The sequence below is a fragment of the Vespula vulgaris genome, chromosome 14 (assembly GCF_905475345.1).
Source record: "Vespula vulgaris chromosome 14, iyVesVulg1.1, whole genome shotgun sequence".
Classification (NCBI taxonomy): Eukaryota; Metazoa; Arthropoda; class Insecta; order Hymenoptera; family Vespidae; genus Vespula; species Vespula vulgaris.
In genome coordinates this window covers 1354382-1372500 of record NC_066599.1, presented here as the reverse complement: position 1 = coordinate 1372500, position 18119 = coordinate 1354382, and the positions used below count along the sequence as shown (strand labels likewise).

At 35.3% G+C, this 18119-nt stretch overlaps 1 protein-coding gene across 3 annotated transcripts in view; it reads right to left on the bottom strand.

The window, feature by feature from the left end:
- The window catches only part of LOC127068894 (dentin sialophosphoprotein-like), a 16827-nt gene extending 688 nt beyond the window's left edge, over positions 1-16139 (bottom strand). The window contains exons 1-7 of one of the 3 annotated variants that reach the window (XM_051005265.1): positions 15795-16139; positions 8176-8379; positions 3625-3873; positions 3301-3449; positions 2678-3222; positions 838-2598; positions 1-575 (exon numbers count right to left, since the gene is read on the bottom strand). The exon at positions 1-575 is cut by the window's left edge and continues 688 nt beyond it. In XM_051005265.1, coding sequence (XP_050861222.1) covers positions 512-575; positions 838-2598; positions 2678-3222; positions 3301-3449; positions 3625-3862 — 2757 coding nt within the window. In that variant the 5' untranslated portion in view covers positions 3863-3873; positions 8176-8379; positions 15795-16139 and the 3' untranslated portion in view covers positions 1-511. Of the gene's footprint in view, positions 576-794; positions 2599-2677; positions 3223-3300; positions 3450-3624; positions 3874-8175; positions 8380-15794 lie in introns of all 3 variants that reach the window. The other 2 variants (XM_051005266.1, XM_051005264.1) reach the window with 2 other exon arrangements.
- Positions 16140-18119: the final 1980 nt, after the last annotated feature.

Here is an 18119-nt window from a genome sequence, read left to right as displayed (position 1 = left end):
AATGTCAAACAAATGAAATTAATCAAAGAGAATCACTGTCAACGAGGACAGTTAAATGATATCACAAAACAAATCAAGTAGAACAAATTTAGAGCTACTTGAGTTTTCTTAAATAACGCATCTTTAGACAAAAACGATAATAACGAGGATTGATTTGAGAACAATCCAAAATAATAAACACTAATCGTCACACCAATTGCATAAAAGAACAAGCGATGAATACTCCTCGAATATATTTGATAAATAACGAAAGAAAAGAAAAAACATCCTATGAGTTTTATACATACATATATACATACACATGGAGAATCTGAACCTTCTTTGAACATCTCCTAACACAAAGTTCGATAAGAAATTTGACCGATCCACGTTAATCGAGAATAATACAAGATGTAAACACCTCCGATCTTAAATAATTAAGGGAACCTATCCGTCTTCGTTAATATTACCTAAGAAAATATAAATTATATATATATATGTATATAAAAATATTTTTTTCTGTAGCACATCTTCATTCGTATCCATCCTCCGTTAATTTACTTAAACAATCGCAAGACTTCGATTGAGTTATGTACCTAAAATAAAAAATGAATTCGTTAAAACTTCAATGCCGTAAGAAACGAAACGAAAACAAAACGAAAAAAAAAGACAAACGATAGGATAATGATAAAATAAGAGAAAGCTCTTAGAAGCATTAAAAGTCAGCAAAGGAAAGGAAAACAAAAGTTGTCGTCTTAACTAGAGGATTATCGATAAGGAAGAATGTTAATAAAGCGAAAAGCGGCGTAACTAACCCAAGATTACGTTAATATCTTGTTTTATCATTTGTAACACAACCGTTTATTCGTTGGATCCCTTCGTCCGATGCAGAGAATCATTTTGCCCGGTTTGGCATTCTTGAAAGTCTGGAGGGCCTTCGTGTGGGTTGCCCCGTCCATCGGTATGCCATTAATCGCCAAGATCTCATCACCGACCCTAAGTGTACCTTCCTCAGCTGCCTGACCACCTTCCATAATATCCTTTACGAAAATACCCATGTAACCCTTCTTGCTATCGGATCCTCCAACGATCGAGAAACCAAGTTTCTTCGTAGCTCCTTTTTCCAAGGTCACGGTCAATAAATCTTTCGAAAGGCTCGATACTCTTCTCGGATAACAAACCGGATGCGAAGTACGTTTCTTGATAACTTGAAATTTCCTCATACCAGTCATCTTTCTACCGGTATCGTCTCTCGCGTCGTTAATTGATAATTCACTTTTGGGTCGCTTTGTTGGAGCCTCTTCGTTCTTCGATCGATGATCGTCACGAGAGGATTCAATTTTGGATAAGGTGGTAACTCCAGGGTCAGATTTACTCTCTTGTAACGTCCACGCGTCGGAATCGTTTCGAGTACGAGGGACTCTGTCTAAATCGGCCCAAGTATCACCGATCTCTTCGCCAAATGCGAAAGTTGGTTCTCTAGCGATTTGTAGCTCGACGTTTCCTACACAATTACGTAATGCGTTTCTAGCCTCGGCTATTGTCATCCCACGTAACCTGCGACCACTAACTCGGACGATCTCGTCGCCGATTCGGAATAATTTAGATTTAGCTGCTTCGCCGTTCGAATCTAATTTTGATATCACGTAAAACGGTCTGACAGCTTCTCGTCTTTCAACGGAGATACCAAGATTGCCTGATCTTTCAACGCTGAGTTTCATGGTCTTCAATTCTCGACGTACCAAAGTTGACTTAGCCGGCGTCGAAGTTGTTATCGATCGTGGATTATCAGCGAAAACTGTTCTCTTAACCTTATTGATTCTATTGATCGATTCGTCTGAAGATGTTTCGGCCTCCAAAGCAGAACGAGATCTCTTAGGACTATAATATTGAATCGGACTCTTCAATAACAACGTCGACGAATTAACCTTCGTCGCCGGTGGACTGTCCTTGCAAGGAGACGAAGCGTTATCGAGAAGAGTCAACACGCTGGCGCTTCCAAATTTACGATTCCTCGAAGAAGAAGAAGAAGAAGAAGAAGAAGAAGAAGAAGTAGTTACGGGTTTCGTTTGTATCAATGAATTCTGAATGATCTTATTCGCCTGAGAAACAGCCGAAACGTTCTTCGAAGTCGTTGGAAATATCTTCGAGTATCGACTCGAGTCCATCTTTGAATCGTTTCTACCGTTAGAGTTGTCGAAGAAATTTAATTTGGTGCATTGCTCGTAATCCTCGAAAGTGTCCTCGTCGCAACTGTCGGTGTCATCGTCGTGTTCGGACATGACCAAGGTCGATTCAGTCTTGTTAGAATCGTTCAAGAAATGACGTGCCTCCACGACGGTATCGTTACCATTCTCGGAATCTTCGGTATCCTTCGAAGGTTCAACTTGGTTGATAATGGGTGGCAACGATAGATCGATACCGTGATAATCGTCGGAAGTTATCGAGAAGCTACGAGGCTTCGTCATTCTCTGAACGCATTGTTCACTGTCAGGAGAATCAGCACCTGCTCGTGTGCTATCAGAATCGTAACCACTCTCGTCGCAACCTAGACGAAGATTGCTCATAAGATCCTCCAAACCGGTCAAGGGACAAGATCTTTGTTGATCGTTCCTAAAACTGATGTTACAGATCATTGTCGAGAAATCGCAAAACATCGCGAAAAGCTGACAACGATTGATCGATATTTTTAACTTACCTATCCCGTTCATTGATGTTACCGAAAAGATTCCTACTCTCCGTTCGACTAAGTGTACTCGTTTTCAATGAGACATCGCTCCTTCTATTAATCCTAGACGTCGACGAAGAGTATTCCGACGTATCCTTTGAACTACTAGCCTTCTCCAGCTTACTCAAAGTCTCCTTTACCAATGCTGTTCCCTCTTGAGTCTTTAACACCTGCTGATTCATTAGAATAAAGTCGATGACGCGTTCCTGTTCCTGAAGATCGTGAATGCTACGACTGAGTCGTCGCTGTTTCTCTTGAAGCAGAGTCCCCCTTAATCTTTCTTCGTTATTATTCTCAGACTTGACTTGAAACGTAGCTACGTTTTTAATGGCTCCCTCGCTAAGAGCTTTCTCCATAGGATAATGGCTCTCCTCGTGGATCGTCACGTTTCTCGAGGTTGAATTCGAACTTAAAAAGTTACTTCTCTCTGTCGACCGGAATAGATTCTTCAAGGATTCCACTCTGGAGACTCTTTTTGGCTTGGGGAATTCCGGAAAGGAATGTTCGTTCGATCCCTAAATGAAAAAGAATTCTCTTTAACCAGAGCCGAGACTAATTGCCCTGAAAATTAGCGACGTTCTTAAGTTAATTACATTTTCCTTTTCCTCCAAGCTATCCTCGTATCTCTTTCGATTTGGACTCCAGCGACGTCTTCTACCCGAAACCGAAAGTAACTCCGAACTTTCCGATCTCTTCAATTGATCTAACCTTCGGCCTACTTTCCGACCCCATGTTGAAATACCTAGAAATTAATCGCGACTGTTACTTCGTCGTACTTTGAAACTTTCACTCTTACAGCTTCTTCCCTTAACATCTTATTATGACCTCTGATGTGATCTCTTTTTTAATACCAACTCCATTCAACTTCAAATCGTATTTTTAATTACGCTATTTACGATTTCGTTTTAAATTGATACCTTTACGAGTTATCATGAACGATTGCCCAGGTACAGTTTTCTCAGACTCTCCAGATTCTCCGCCATCCCTATCGAGTCTCTTCGATGAATCTTTCTTATCAACAACCAAGGACTTTTCATTCTGCTCGATAGTAGTGCCATTTGCGACCACTGTCTCGGATGTTTCATCTTGCGATATCGGTGTAGCTGATACCAGCTGAGGACAGGTATCCGATGCTTGTCTTTTGAATAAACGCATTTTGACGTATTCTGGAAAGAAAACCAAACTTGAAAAAATTGAAACTAATCCTGAATAAAAAGAAGAAAACGAAGAAATAAACAATGATTCCAAGATTATGATTAGAGCGTCAGAAGATCATCAGACTCTAGCTATTCCAGGCAGACTACGAAACAGCATAAGTTTGATGAAATCCTTATAAATGAAGAAACCACAGGTGTATCAGTTCATCGGTTCGCTTCGATCTCAAGTGGCTAAGATTGATAGACGATCACTTTCTCGACATTCCATCGACGTTTAGCAAGATAGCAATGGTAGCAGTAGCAGCACCAGCATCAGCATCAGCAGTACCACCACCAGCACCAGCACCAGCACCAGCAACAGCAGCAACAGCTTCCTACGAGCTCCGCCTTCTCGATTGGAAGGGCAAAAAGAAAACTTTTCTCTCGCTACTCTCCATAGCAATCTTATCACTATAACACGCTTACCGGTTTCATGAGTTTCGTCCTATTTTCAAGTCGCCAAGAAGTCGGAGAAGGCGAGATGATGATCGTCTTTATTATTAAACTAACTTAGCAGCTACACACAACTTGATCTAACATTTGATCGTAAACTACCTTCTTTACATATAAACAAATAAAAAATAGTCCTTCTATCTCGACTCGTCAAACTCCTCCTCCTTCTCCTCCTCTTTCGTGGCAATGTAAAAAAACAGCTCCAAGTGATCTTACAGGCCAGGCAAACTGGTTGCCTGCCGGTAAGCAAGTCAGAATTAGACGTCCTTCCGAGCTCACCTTTCCTCTGTGATGTAACAACGTTCGCTTTACGGAGAACCCTAATGCATTCTCTCTTAATCCTTCCCAGCATTTACTTTAAACCTATTCGAGACTTGATTTTACATTTTTTCAGGTATATATATATTTTTTTTATTTTATTAAATTTATTATACATGCAGCATTTTTTTTGTTTTAACAAAATTTACAATATGCCAAATATTTTAATCCCACTGTACGATTTATCGTTAGTTGTATAATCATTTTCTACCAATCTGTATATCTTGTGTAATTGTGTAAAAAAGAAAATAGATCTTAAACAAAAAATATTTGTTAGACATTCTGAAGCATGTATTATTGGTTCAGTTAATAACGTGACACTAACACCCCGACACCCGGTATATCGGTGGCAACAGACTCTCGATCCAAGAAAGGAAAAGGAGAGAAAGAGAACGAACAGGGTGTGGAAGCTGAGGAAAAAGTACTACTCTCGTGCCCACGTAGGACATATATATATATATATATATATATACTTTGCGGACCGTATAAGTGTATATCGCGAATATTCAAGAACTCTTATCGATATTTCCAATCGTTTTCGATCTCTTGCGAAGCGTTAAACTTACGAATAAAAAGCTTATTCGTTTAGATCGACTTGCGACCATATTGCCCATACTTGCTACCATTTATGGCAGTCTGCTTTATCTTAAAGAACGAAAGAAGAGGAGTGTCGCCAAGTTGCAAATGAAGTGTAAAATCGTAGAAAACTTGATCTTACCATATATGTATATATAAATATATACATATATACACACTAAAAACGAGACTATGTTAATGCGTAGTCAATGATCAAGTTCATTGACACCATTCTCATTTAGAGGATACGTCAACGTCTATACTATATACCGACCTACGATCCTATCGATCAAAAAATTAATCTTTACAATACCATTAATTAATTGTACGATATATCGATAATCATGATTAGATATAAAAAAAAAGGAATATCATTATTATAACAAATATCAAAGGAATGATATTCTTAATAAATTTTTGCAATAGATAAGTAATATAAAAAGAAAAAGAAAAAACATAGGAAAAAAAAATTACATAAAACACATTACCAAGATATCCAACTGAAAATTTAAACACGAAGGGCTGTAACAAATATGACGGACGAAAGAAAAGAAAAGAAAAGAAAAGAAAAAGAAAAACAAGAAAAAATAAAGAAAAAATGTTCACCCTAAGTTCTGAATCAATGTTCTCGCAAAAGATTATTAATTAAATCACGCAGGATATCCTGTGTAGTTGGTCGTGGCCAACGTTTAACCGAAGTTTCGCGATAGAAAAGCACGACGTTCACGATCGAGTGGTATCAATTTACAAGAAGAAGGTGGATGCACCCACGTTGTCTTTGAGAAAACGCAACGAGTTGGAACGAAGCCAAAGCCATGACGTGCACCGTAGAGGGGAAATTTTAGGCGTATTTAACTTTCCATTCATATGTTAGTTCTCCCTTCTTTCTGTCTTCCCCCATCATCCGATTTTTCCCTCCTCCATTTCATCGCTTCCATTTCCTTCTTCTTTTTCTTCTCCTCCTTTTTTTTTGTTTAAACGCCTGCACTTCTTCTTCTTCTTCTTCTTCTTGTGCTTCCTCCAGAAATAAATGTAGCGCAGGATGTTCGTCGTCTCTCATCGGCGGAAGTGCCCGCTTCCGGTCGTTGCCGCGTTTCCGTCTTTTCCACGGTTTTTTTTCTTCATTTTTTTTTTTTTCCATAATATCTCCCTCTCTTTGGTGCTCGTAATCGTTAACGGTTCTAAGGCTTGTCGACAAATTTTTTTTTAATTAATATTTTCGTCAATATTCGTATCTTCGCATGCGTGTTTTGTTAACGTGTCTTCGAAAAAAAAAAAAAAAAAAACAACTAAGTACCCATATTTGGATCACGATGCAATATTTTGTTTTCATTAAAAAAATCTTCCAAGTCATTAAGACACGAAGTTTTCTGTATTATTTAAATCTGATCGAAAAAAATATACAAGTAATAGATTAATGCGTTTTAGTGAAAATATTAAACGAAAGAAGAAGAAAAAAAAACAGAAAAAAATACGTTTATGGGACTTATAATACTGAAAAAAAATTACTCGAAACCTTCTAATAAAACCGTCACATAAATTTTATATCCAAGCTTCGGCAATAATAAATAACCTATTCCTATACTGAATGTCAGGACCCGGATTGACAGATATACGAGTTAATAAATCTAAAACTTATTTTCCTAAAGAATGATCGTTCTCTTCTAATAGATATAATAATTCCATAGGAAATCATACTTCCGTATTAATCAACGGTATCAACGTCAAGCTCAACCTACAAACAAATCAACCTACAAAATAAGCAACCCACGTAACTCGTATGATATTCGCTTCTATTAACGCGACGAAAAAAAAGTATAATGATGGAGAAAATATCAAAAAAGGATGAACTAAGCGTAGAGAAAACTGAGCGAAGGACTCGCCTAGTTCGAGATAACGGTACGAGATCATAGGTGATGCGTTAGATGCATTACAGTTAAGCCTTCTTATTTTATTCGATGATACTAATCGTTCTTCTATATTGTACATGTACTTATTATACTTAAGTAAACACACGTATACGTACGGTGATATAGAAAGAAAAAAAAAAACAAAATTACAAAGTTACAAAAAGAAACAAAAACAGAACACGTGCAGATACGCTTTGAAACTATCTACACGTTGGAGGAACTCGTGCAAGCGTTCTCGTGTTCACGGCCGAACACGATTCTCTTATTAGAACAAGGCAAGAGAAGGAGAGACAATGAGAGAGAAAGAGAGAGACAGAGAGAGACAGACAGACAGAGAGAGAGAGAGAGAGAAAGAGAGAGAGCAAGCTGACCGTAAAATGTAGGTGATCGGGTCTCGGTCTTTCTTGTGAACTTGGAGGAAAAAAAGTTAACCGAGTTGTTGCTACTACCTTCGAGTCACGCTACGTTTCTTTTCTTTTCTCTCTTCTTCTTTTTCCTCTTCTTATTTGCTCTATCTTTGATATCCTGGATTATTCTAATCACTCGTAGGAGACCATATTTGCGATTTAAATATCGATTGATCAAATGCATCACACCTCGATACGAGATATCTTACATTTTTTTTTTTTTATTATTATTTATGTAAGATCTTTCATATCTGTTTACTATTAGTATTTAAGAAAATATATATATATATATTATCAGTGGTATTTAAAAAAAAAATCGAAATTAAAGAAATAATCTCTTTCTCTCTTCTGTACACTCATATCGAGTAAATCCACGCTATCGAAACTAATGAATTCAAACGAGATATTTTATAATAAAATAATTGTTATATAAAAGATAATTGTGTCATAAAATTATATGTATATATATATATGTGTGTGTGTGTGTGTGTGTGTGTGTGTGTGTGTGTGTGTGTGTACAGAAATATTATATATAAATAAAAAAAAAAAAAACATTACTACATTTAAAATAAATCACACGAGTAAATTCGTAAAATATACATGTATACCTTAAGATATTCCCAAAGTGAAGAACGACTGAATCGATTTTTTGACCAAATTGGTAAACTCGTCTGGACTCGACGAAAGATCCTTTCAAAAAGTTTCTCGAGGACGTACGTACATACGAATTGGCCGAATGTATGTCAGACAAGTACTCGACACGCTCACGCTCGTGATTTTACTTTCTACGAGACATCGATCGAAGGAGACCGCTAAAAGAGAAAGAGAGAAAAAAAAGAAAAAAAGAGTTTATGTATAAGAAAAAGAGAAAGAGAGAGAAAGAGAAACATAAATTTTTATGCGTTCGTCCTGGTCAAGTGTGTACACAACCTTAAAAGCATTTACGTTAACGAGATGCAATCGGTACAACGGTGCTAGCTAGCAAGACAAGAGGAAACAGCTAACATAAGTGAGAATTGTACGTAATGTTAACGATGTTTAGTCAAGTAACTATGTACGTGTGTGAATATATACAAGTAAAGAGTGCAGTTTAACGGTCCCTGCATTGAAATTTTCTCAGATGAACGTGCATTTACTCGCAAGTTGCAGAGAGTATTCAAATCGTTCCTTCGAAAGAATCGATCTTTAAGCTTATCGATTTCTTTGCTTTAACTTTAATAAAAGTTACGAATAAAAATGTTTTTTGCCTATAGCTGATAAGTTCGCATATATAAAACTACCGGTCATTAAAATAAATAAAACTAAACTTGATAACTATAAAAAGATCTAATAAAAAAAAAAAAAAAGTTTATAACACTTCATATAGGATATTCTGTATTAATTTTTTATTTTGCTATTTATAACAAAACCCGACTATTATTTTTTAACGTGATTATTTCTATATTTACAGTTTTCTTTTTTTCATGAATAATATACATATATTAATTTAATTATTATATACATATATTTTTTTTCCATATCTATATACTTACTTCAAATGATTATGTATTATTTAAATGTAAATTATTTATATGAACGTGAATATAAAAAATAATGTATCTCTATGATCAATGAACTCCTATTCCTTGCAATAAATTTTTTTCCTATTCCCATAATCAATTTAATTGAAGATATATGCAGGTAATTCGTCGTACAAGCACATCGTATTTTAAAAAAGTAGTCGGCGTTCACGCGTCGCACGAATCCCGGATGGTATTTGAAATTCCGCGTGGTAGGAATCGTAACGTTAAAGATTATTACCCTTCTGCTCTCAATCGCGTTAATTAGAGTTAATTAGCATTCACGGACGGGTAAACTCGTAGAGAGGAACGGTTGGCTCGCGATCTCGATTGGCCGCTGCTGCGTTTCCTCGATGAAAAGTGCGAGCCATGGACTTTGAAAAGCATTCGTGGAATTCGCAGCAGTGCCCAATGAAAAATCCTTTCCTCTCGAGCACCACGAGTTCGATGCACCGATCCTGCACGATCGAAAGTCAACGTTATCACTCTTTCTCCGCTTCTCTTCTCTTCCCTGCTGATCAAATATCCTCATTGACATTAATTATTAATTAAAAAAAAAAAATGCATTCTTAATACACCCGGATGCAACACGTACGATCTTCTAAATTATTTTTTTATTATCGATCGTTTCAAACTCAAATCTCAATGAATTAATTCCCCCTTACAGTAATACTAACAGTAAAAAAAAAGTAAAAAAAAAAAAAGAAAGGGGAGCCAGTGATTAAGAAGAAACGATTTTAATGCAGTTGCATGCAATTCTTAAGACTTAACCTGCAGGTTAAAGCTCGAATAAAAAAGACCTCTGTCCTTTATATTTTTCATAGGAGTTCCTTAAACCAGAGAATTCCATAGTCGAATACAGGCATCTTATAATCTTTTGGTGGGTGAGGGAGAGAAGAAGAGTAACAATGCCGTTCGCAAGGAAGACCGTACTAAAGCGTGGGAGAATCGTATAAACCGAGCAAAAGGTATATAATCTAGAGAAGAGTACTATCGAGTAAGAGAAATACAGAAAAAGAAGGAGAAAGAGAAAGAGGAAGGAAAAAAAAAAAGACTCTAAAGGACAATCGACATCTGCTTCTGTGCCGCATCGGAAACCTTAACCAAGGGTTTTACGAGGGCGAGGGCAGGTTCCCATGGTTGGTAGGGCAGGTATATATACCTATACATGTACGTGTGTATATGTACGTGTATGTATATGTATATATATATATATATATATATATATATATATATATAAACTGTAGAGGCTCTATCAGGTGCACCAAAGCCCTGACCCCTGGCCGTAGAGAAACCTCTCATAAACTTCATCTTTTTCGTCGATTTTATCTCTTACCATCCACGAATGATAAATTTACTTTTTCGTTAATAACGATGAAATAAAAATTACTCCGTGTGATATAGAAAAAAAAAAAATTGATATCTTTCGCAAATGTTTCCTTGAAATTATACCGATTATATAGATTCATAAAATCATTTCGATTCGAAACGTACGATGAAATCAGTTGGAATCATGCATTTGACGAAATTATTTACATTTGATCATTCGACGATATGATGATACGATAAAATTATTGGGATTGTTAGAATACAAGGATTTTATCGAAGCTAATTTTAAGAAAAAGACGATACAAGTTTTTCTCAAAGAGCGCAGTAGATACCGCGTCGGGTAATTAGCAAGGTGTCTTAATTGCGCTCGTTAATAAAAAGTTTTCTTGAAGAATGAGAGATTTCTCGCTTGCGATGCCGACGCAGTTGTGTTCTCAAAGTTTTCATGATGATTTATTAACGATCCAAGGCAATTGACCTGCTTCTCGATCATAAGTCTCTTCTCTTCTGTGTCGCATCGTACTAGATTTTGCGAAGGTATTATGTTTTGCTAATGAGTATAAACCGATTTAGCAAAGGTTTTTGCTTTAACGATTATTTCACACGAAAGCAATTAGCCGATCGTTTGCGTTAAGTAACGTTTTACGTTAATCAATGAATGTAGATCTTTGTCGAGATGAAATTCTCTTGATCAATACGCTTCCTTATAAAATCTTATTAAGAGTTTAGTAATACTTGTTACTTGCATTATCTATTTTCCATGCGATATACTATGATCGATATATTTTATGGAATGATTAAACAAAACTTGTATGAATTACATATTTACGTACGTAAAGAACATTTTTTAATTAAAAAAATATTTTTCTTCTCATTTGAAACCTCTTAGACATTTTAAAAGAAATGCTTTTAAATAAATTTCTTCTTTAACAATTATTGAAATCATAATTGTTACAAAAAAAAAAAGAAAAAAAGAAGTGAAAGCTGTTATAATATGATTACTTATTATTAAAATCGAATAAACTAAAAACTGCTTTCATAGATCTGGTAAAAATAGGTCGACAGTAGCAATGTTAACGATTTCTTAGAGAAAGTATCATCGACCGGTATTTATAGTAAATTAATCGTTGAGAGGGAGGAGGAGGAGGAGGAGGAAGAGGAGTGCACGCGAAAGGGCAGAATTTTCTCACGAAATTTCCAACCAGTCGGAGACGAATTCACCTTTCGAACGCATCGTCCGCAAACGACTAGCTAACGAAAATGAAAAAAAAAAAAAGCTGCCAGCTGTAAAAAAGAGAAGCTTTTATCGAGCCAACCGGAAACGTTGTCACATCATACACAAACACATGAAATAAATACGTACACGTGGACACTGCATGTGCACGCTGCATGTGGACGACATTTTACTTTTATAAAACTCGTCAATTTCTTGACACACACGTTCGAAGGAAGCATCATCGACAAAAAGGAAGAGAAAAAGTGCAAATGAAGGATCGTACGAAAGAAAGAAGAGAAAAAACAAAAAGATGATAGACAATGAAGATCGGTCGAAAAATCTTTCCAAGGTGGTGATGATAGCGTCGTAGAGAATATTTTGTTTAATAGAGCCTCCCCTTCGAGTCTTTTATCGGTACGATTTATTTACAATTGTTCAATTTATAAGAAGGAGAAAGATACACTGATAAACAAAAGGGAAGAAGTATAATAATGAAAAGAGAGAGAGAGAGAGAGAGAAAGAGATGGATTAATAAAGCAGAAAGAAAGAGATACAGTTAATGAATAGATGGAACGAGATAGACTAATAAAGAGAAGAGAAGAGAAAGAGAGTAATTAAGAGCAAGAATGAGATAGAGTAATGAAGAGGAAGAAAGAGATACAGAATAATGAATAAAAGATAGAGAAAGAAGGAATGATAGTATGAGAGGAAAGGAGAAACAAGGACGCAGCAATATGAAAGGAATTGCAGAGAGAAGAAAAGAGAGGCAAAGAAAGAAAGAAAGGAAGAAAGAGAAAGACGTAAAGCTGCGAGGCAGAGTTCGTTGGCCGATTGTCTACCTTTGCCGTGAGCTCCTCTCTCTCTCTCTCTCTCTCTCTCTTTCTCTCTCTTTCTCTCTCTCTCTCTTTTCTTGCGGTCCATTTCGTTCGCTTTATTCACCACTATCCTTTGCCGTGGGTGTGAGTTTCTCTGTGAGAGTTTACGTATGTGTGTGCTAAGAAAAGACGAGGAGAAGGGAGAGATAGATAGAGTGAGAGAAAGAGAAAGAGAGAAGGTATATACAGGGCCTCCTTTCGTAGAGGGTGACGTCATCGATCGATAAAACGAGCAAGGAGCGCAGGTTGTCTCACGGATCCTCTCTTTCTCTTTCTCTCTCTCTCTCTCTCTCTCTCTCTCTCTCTCTCTCTCTCTCTCTATCTGTTTTTCTCTCCCTTCTACTTTATAAGGAATCTTGTATAACCGACGCGTGATTCGTCCAGAGTTTGTACTCTTTCTCTCTGTCTCTTTCGCTCGCTCGTTCGCTCGCTCGCTCGCTCACTCACTCACTCTTCTTTCTTATTATTATCAGAATCTAGTTTCACGATTATGTTCGTCGAATTAAAACACTATTACCATTTATCTTTTTCTACAAATACCTATGGAAAAGTTTGGATTTTCTAATGTTGTGTTGCATTACAAAGAGATCGATACAAAGATTTTTCTAATCTACAGTCATTTTCTTATCTAACGGTAATCGTATTAATCTTTATTAACGGGCACATTTTTTAATTATATATATAAAAATTGATTTAACAAATATATTAGATATTTACGATATGTATATTGTAACGAAATTATAATGATCCATAAGTGAACGTAACCTGATGCTCGCAGACACGTGCCTAACAAAAAATAATATATCGAAAATGAAATCGTCTCTCGATTATGGCCTTTCTTCCAAGAAAAATACGCTTGCAAGCTGTCAGCAAAATTAACGACAGGGATGAATGATTCGAAAAATACGTGCTTCAAATATCATCAACGTCCATGTGCTTTATAATCATTTTTATTACAAGTCCGATCATGCTAATATTAATTTCTCTAAAATAAAAAAAAAACAAAATACGTTATATAGAAAATAAAGATATTTATCTATTATCGTAATAGAATAATCAAAATAAGATTGAATTCGTGTGATCTCTCCGAGCCAAGGTGAATATACAGACAAACATTCGTATCGAATGTAAACAAACCAAATGCGTTATCAACAGCATCAGCTAATTCTTAAAAGGTCAGCTACATTTATCACAAATAATAATTTCGCAACACTATTTTAATTAACTATTGAATAAAATTATTTCGATCCGATTTATTCGGATACGAGAAAAGTTATTTTTCTAATGTATTTATCAAAGTTTCTGGTTTTTTAATGAAAAGTTTTCTACGCGTAAATAACTGCACATCTTTTTTTATACCTAGATACTACTACCTGAATATTACATAGGTATAATGAGTTGAATGATACAAATAAATCTTTGTTTCGGACAATGTTCAGGTAAAAGTAATATATCAGGTAAAGATCGTAAATATACTTAAAGTACTTTACGTAGATATACTAAATTATAGACGGTCGTAAAATATACCCATTCGTCACATTTAATCCCTTCGTTAATATTTCTTCGACATTTCTTCCAACAAAAAATTTCTTTTATTACCATTATTGAACTTACAATTGTAAGAGAAAGTGAAAGCTCTTTCTGTGTTACTTATTATTGTAAAATTAAATAAACAGAGAATAATAACAAACACATTTCTTTCGAGTTAACAATTTCTTTAACTTACAATTAAATAAAATCAAGGTCAAATTCACTGTTCGTAAAAATACAAAATTGAATGCAGATTTACCAAATAATTTTTTTTGTTTTCTTCAAGGAAAAATATTTGAATTTCCAATAGGGTCGTTAAAATTTTACTTGGAAGAGATCAGCCCGAAGGAGACTTTCTGAACGGACAACTTTTACATTATAAGGACGTATACCAACGGAGAAATGCAAGATACTTTTGAGGTCAGTCATTTTTCGTTACGACACGAACGTAATGACGGATTCGCTTCATCGAATTTTTATTTATCTTAGCATATAGCTACGATATAATTAGTATAACAAATTTACTAATTACGCATATAATGATGATGCAGAAATTCGTTCTTTAGATATATTTTGCTTATGGCCGTTTCAACATCGACAGTCTTTGGCAACCTCACGCTATTTAACAATAATTAAACACGATTAACATAAATTTACACTCTGACGTAAATTTCATTTAGAATTTTGGAGTATGTCAGTAATTTTTTTATGTAGATTATTTAAATATTCTCTAAATATATTAGTTAACGCTCTATAAAGCAGGCGTTTCATAGAAAATTAACTCGTTACATTGCGATCACAATTGAACAGAATTTTTACTAATTGGATAATGATACAGAAAGAAAGAGAGACAGCTCGTAAAAAGATCTTTCTTAAACACATTACTTCTTGAAGTAGAAATGTTGTTAACTTCGGCCACCATAACAAAAATTATACGAATGAAAAAACCATAGTCAATCGACGGAAAAAAAAACCGTAAATGAATGTCGTTGCACATATTGTTAATAGAAAAAAGAAATGAATAAAAATAAGAATAAAAGAAGGAAGAGAGAAGTTGTAACAAAGAAAAGTTAGTCGGTAGAAGGCTGACTTCGCGCGTGGCAACCACGCTCTTGCCATGAAACAAAGGTTAGAGCCGCGAGTTCCTCGTAAATCCTCGGCATCTCGAACTTTTTACGTTCATCTCGAAACAAGGCTCTCGAGCAAAGTTGTAAAATCGAGAGAAAAAAAGGAATAAAAGAAAAAAACCGATGGCCAACGACTGCGCTCGTTAAAGAAAAAAAAAAAGAAAGATTAGAACGAATCTATCTTCCTTTTTTTTTCTCTGATAAACGACGCTAATAACTAACCCAAATTAAACTAAGCGTACTTAGACCGGTTAAAAAAATTATGAAAATAATCATAAATTATTCATAGATCTTCATTAACAGAAAAAAAGTACATCATCGATCGACGTAACTTATATAGCGAAATAACAAATAATAAAAAAAAAAAATACGAACTAACAATAACAAATATTATTATTAATTTTTACAAATTTTTCGACGAAATTATAATCTCCACAAGAGAGAGAGAGAGAGAGAGAGAGAGAGAGGGAGAGAGAGAGAGAGAAATATATATATATAACATCATTATTAATGATAAACGTTTAGTCTAATAAATCGTTAAATCAATCGTACCATGTTATCCTAAGATCAAAATCCAAATATGACACTCACCTTCGACTTCGGGTCGAAAGAATCCTTGAGGGGTCTCGACGAGAACTAACGCATGCTCCGATCTAAATAACTCTTCTCTTTCTATTTTTCTTTTCGATGATAGAACGATCTCTGCCGCACAGTTAAAATAAACGTTGTCCGAATGATAAATGATCTAAGCAAGCTAAAGATCGACGATATGTAATCGTTTAGTTTTTCCTTAGAATTAAGTACAAACGAACGATCCGAAGCGCGCCACGACTTCGTCGAAACTGCTGAATCGAAGGAACTCAACCGGCCACGATGGCGCTGCTAGCGACATCGCGCACGTGTGTCCAAGTGGCGTTTGGGTGGGGGAAATGCATGGGATAGTCCCATCCCTCCTCCTCCTCCTCCCCCTCCTCCCCCTCCTCCTCCTCCTTCTCTTTCTTCCCCTCTTCTTCTTCCTCCTTGCTATTTATATTTCTTATATTGAAATTGTTTTTCTCTCACTTTTTATTTCTTTTTTTTTCTCCTCTCTTCCTTGTCCTCGAGAGTTCCTCTTTTTGTAACTTTCTCGAAAATCTACTTTCTAATTATTACTACTTCGAGGAAATGAAATTATTTTCTTATCGTTCACGAAAAAATCATCAATAACTCCGATAAGAGAATTTTAAAGCGTTATCAATAAGTTTTCCTTTTTCGTGTCCTTGAGTGGATATCGCGATGAAGTGTTCTGATATTTGGACCGTGAAACTGCACGCTTTCTTCATCTAAAGCTGATTTTAAGATGCAATGAAGTCTTCATTAAATACTGTTATATATTATGTTTATTAGGTTTCCGATGAACAAGGTATATAACCGTGAGTTTTAAGATAATTATATAATAAAGTATAATATGAATCGACGAGGACGAGTTAATTCGTTATGGAAATGTAATTGTTCTGGTAATAAAAAAAAAAAAATAAATAAATAAATAAATCATTTGGCTAGTTATGTCAAATATGAAACTCAAGTTTTCTACATTTTCTATTATCTTTTTAAAAATCTTCACGTCGCGTTAAAAAGTCTACTTCGTTTTTTAGAACGAAAGCTTGTTCCAGTATTAATTATCAAATAAACATCTAATATACATATGTTAGATAACATAGTAAAGACTTAAAATAAATAAAATAAAATAAATAATAATATATTTGGATAAAATTTCATTCCATTTTTTATGAGTGAACCCATGAAGAAAATCTAAAACTCTTCTCGATTAACAGGATGTAAGAATGAAAAAGGAAATCGACCTTTGAGAAGGAAATCGACGACATGATTTGATTCGATTGGCCAAGTCAACGTAGTCTATTGGTACTGGGACTACTCTAGCGCGAAAGAAGAAGATGAAGAAAAGGATGGAACAGGTTCTACATTCATTCACATCTCGCCGGGGACCTTGAACAGAAGAAAAAGCATTCCGTGCAGTTCCTACTACTATGGAAGAGAGTCTCATCCTGTATTCGACGAGCACTGCCCTCAAGCTACGAAAGAGCTGTCGTAAATGTCCAACAAGACGAACCAATAAGCTCGTCCTCTATTGGAAAGCTCTTTCTCTTCTTCTTTACAAACACAGGTAAGAAAGGTTCATGAAAAAACTATCCTAATGTGACTAAACAGAATTATGTTGTATAAAACTTTCTACTATTGTTCTCCTTTGTTTGTTATGTTGAATACGTTCTACCTATGCAAGAAAAAGAAAAAGAAAACAAATATCAAAACCGTTCGCAAATACAATTTTTAAAGTGTCTAAGCTATATCCGAGTTGTAAATTATTGTTTTTATCCTTTTTAATTTCTGTCATGTTGGTTTTTTCTAGATGAGTAAACGTTATCACAAGTTTTGAAGTGGGTTTAAAGAATTGTATTTATATATGTTAAATACATTTCGTGTGTTGTCCTATTACGAATGAAGTAAACAATTTTCATGCATTTCGATCACACAACGAATAAAGAACCACGATACAAAGAATGATTATTCTTCCACTTTTGTTGATATCCTATTATCCAAAGAAAAAAATGGAAGAAAGAAAAATATGGAAGAAAAAAGCAATAGAGAAAGAACACTTCAAGGTATCCAATATGACACGATAATCGTGAATGCTCGTGCGTTGCTCATTATTTTTAACGAGTTTCTCCGTTGCTCCACTTTACCAGAGTACAACAGGTGAAGTACACTGCGAATAAATTTCAATGCATCTTAAAGGGGAAGAACTTACGAATCGAGTATTTACATTATTCATATTCGAGCACGTGCGTACGCTATACATAATTTCTATCTTGATATAACGTTAAGAAAATAGGAAAGCCATACAAACGTATCAAAGGT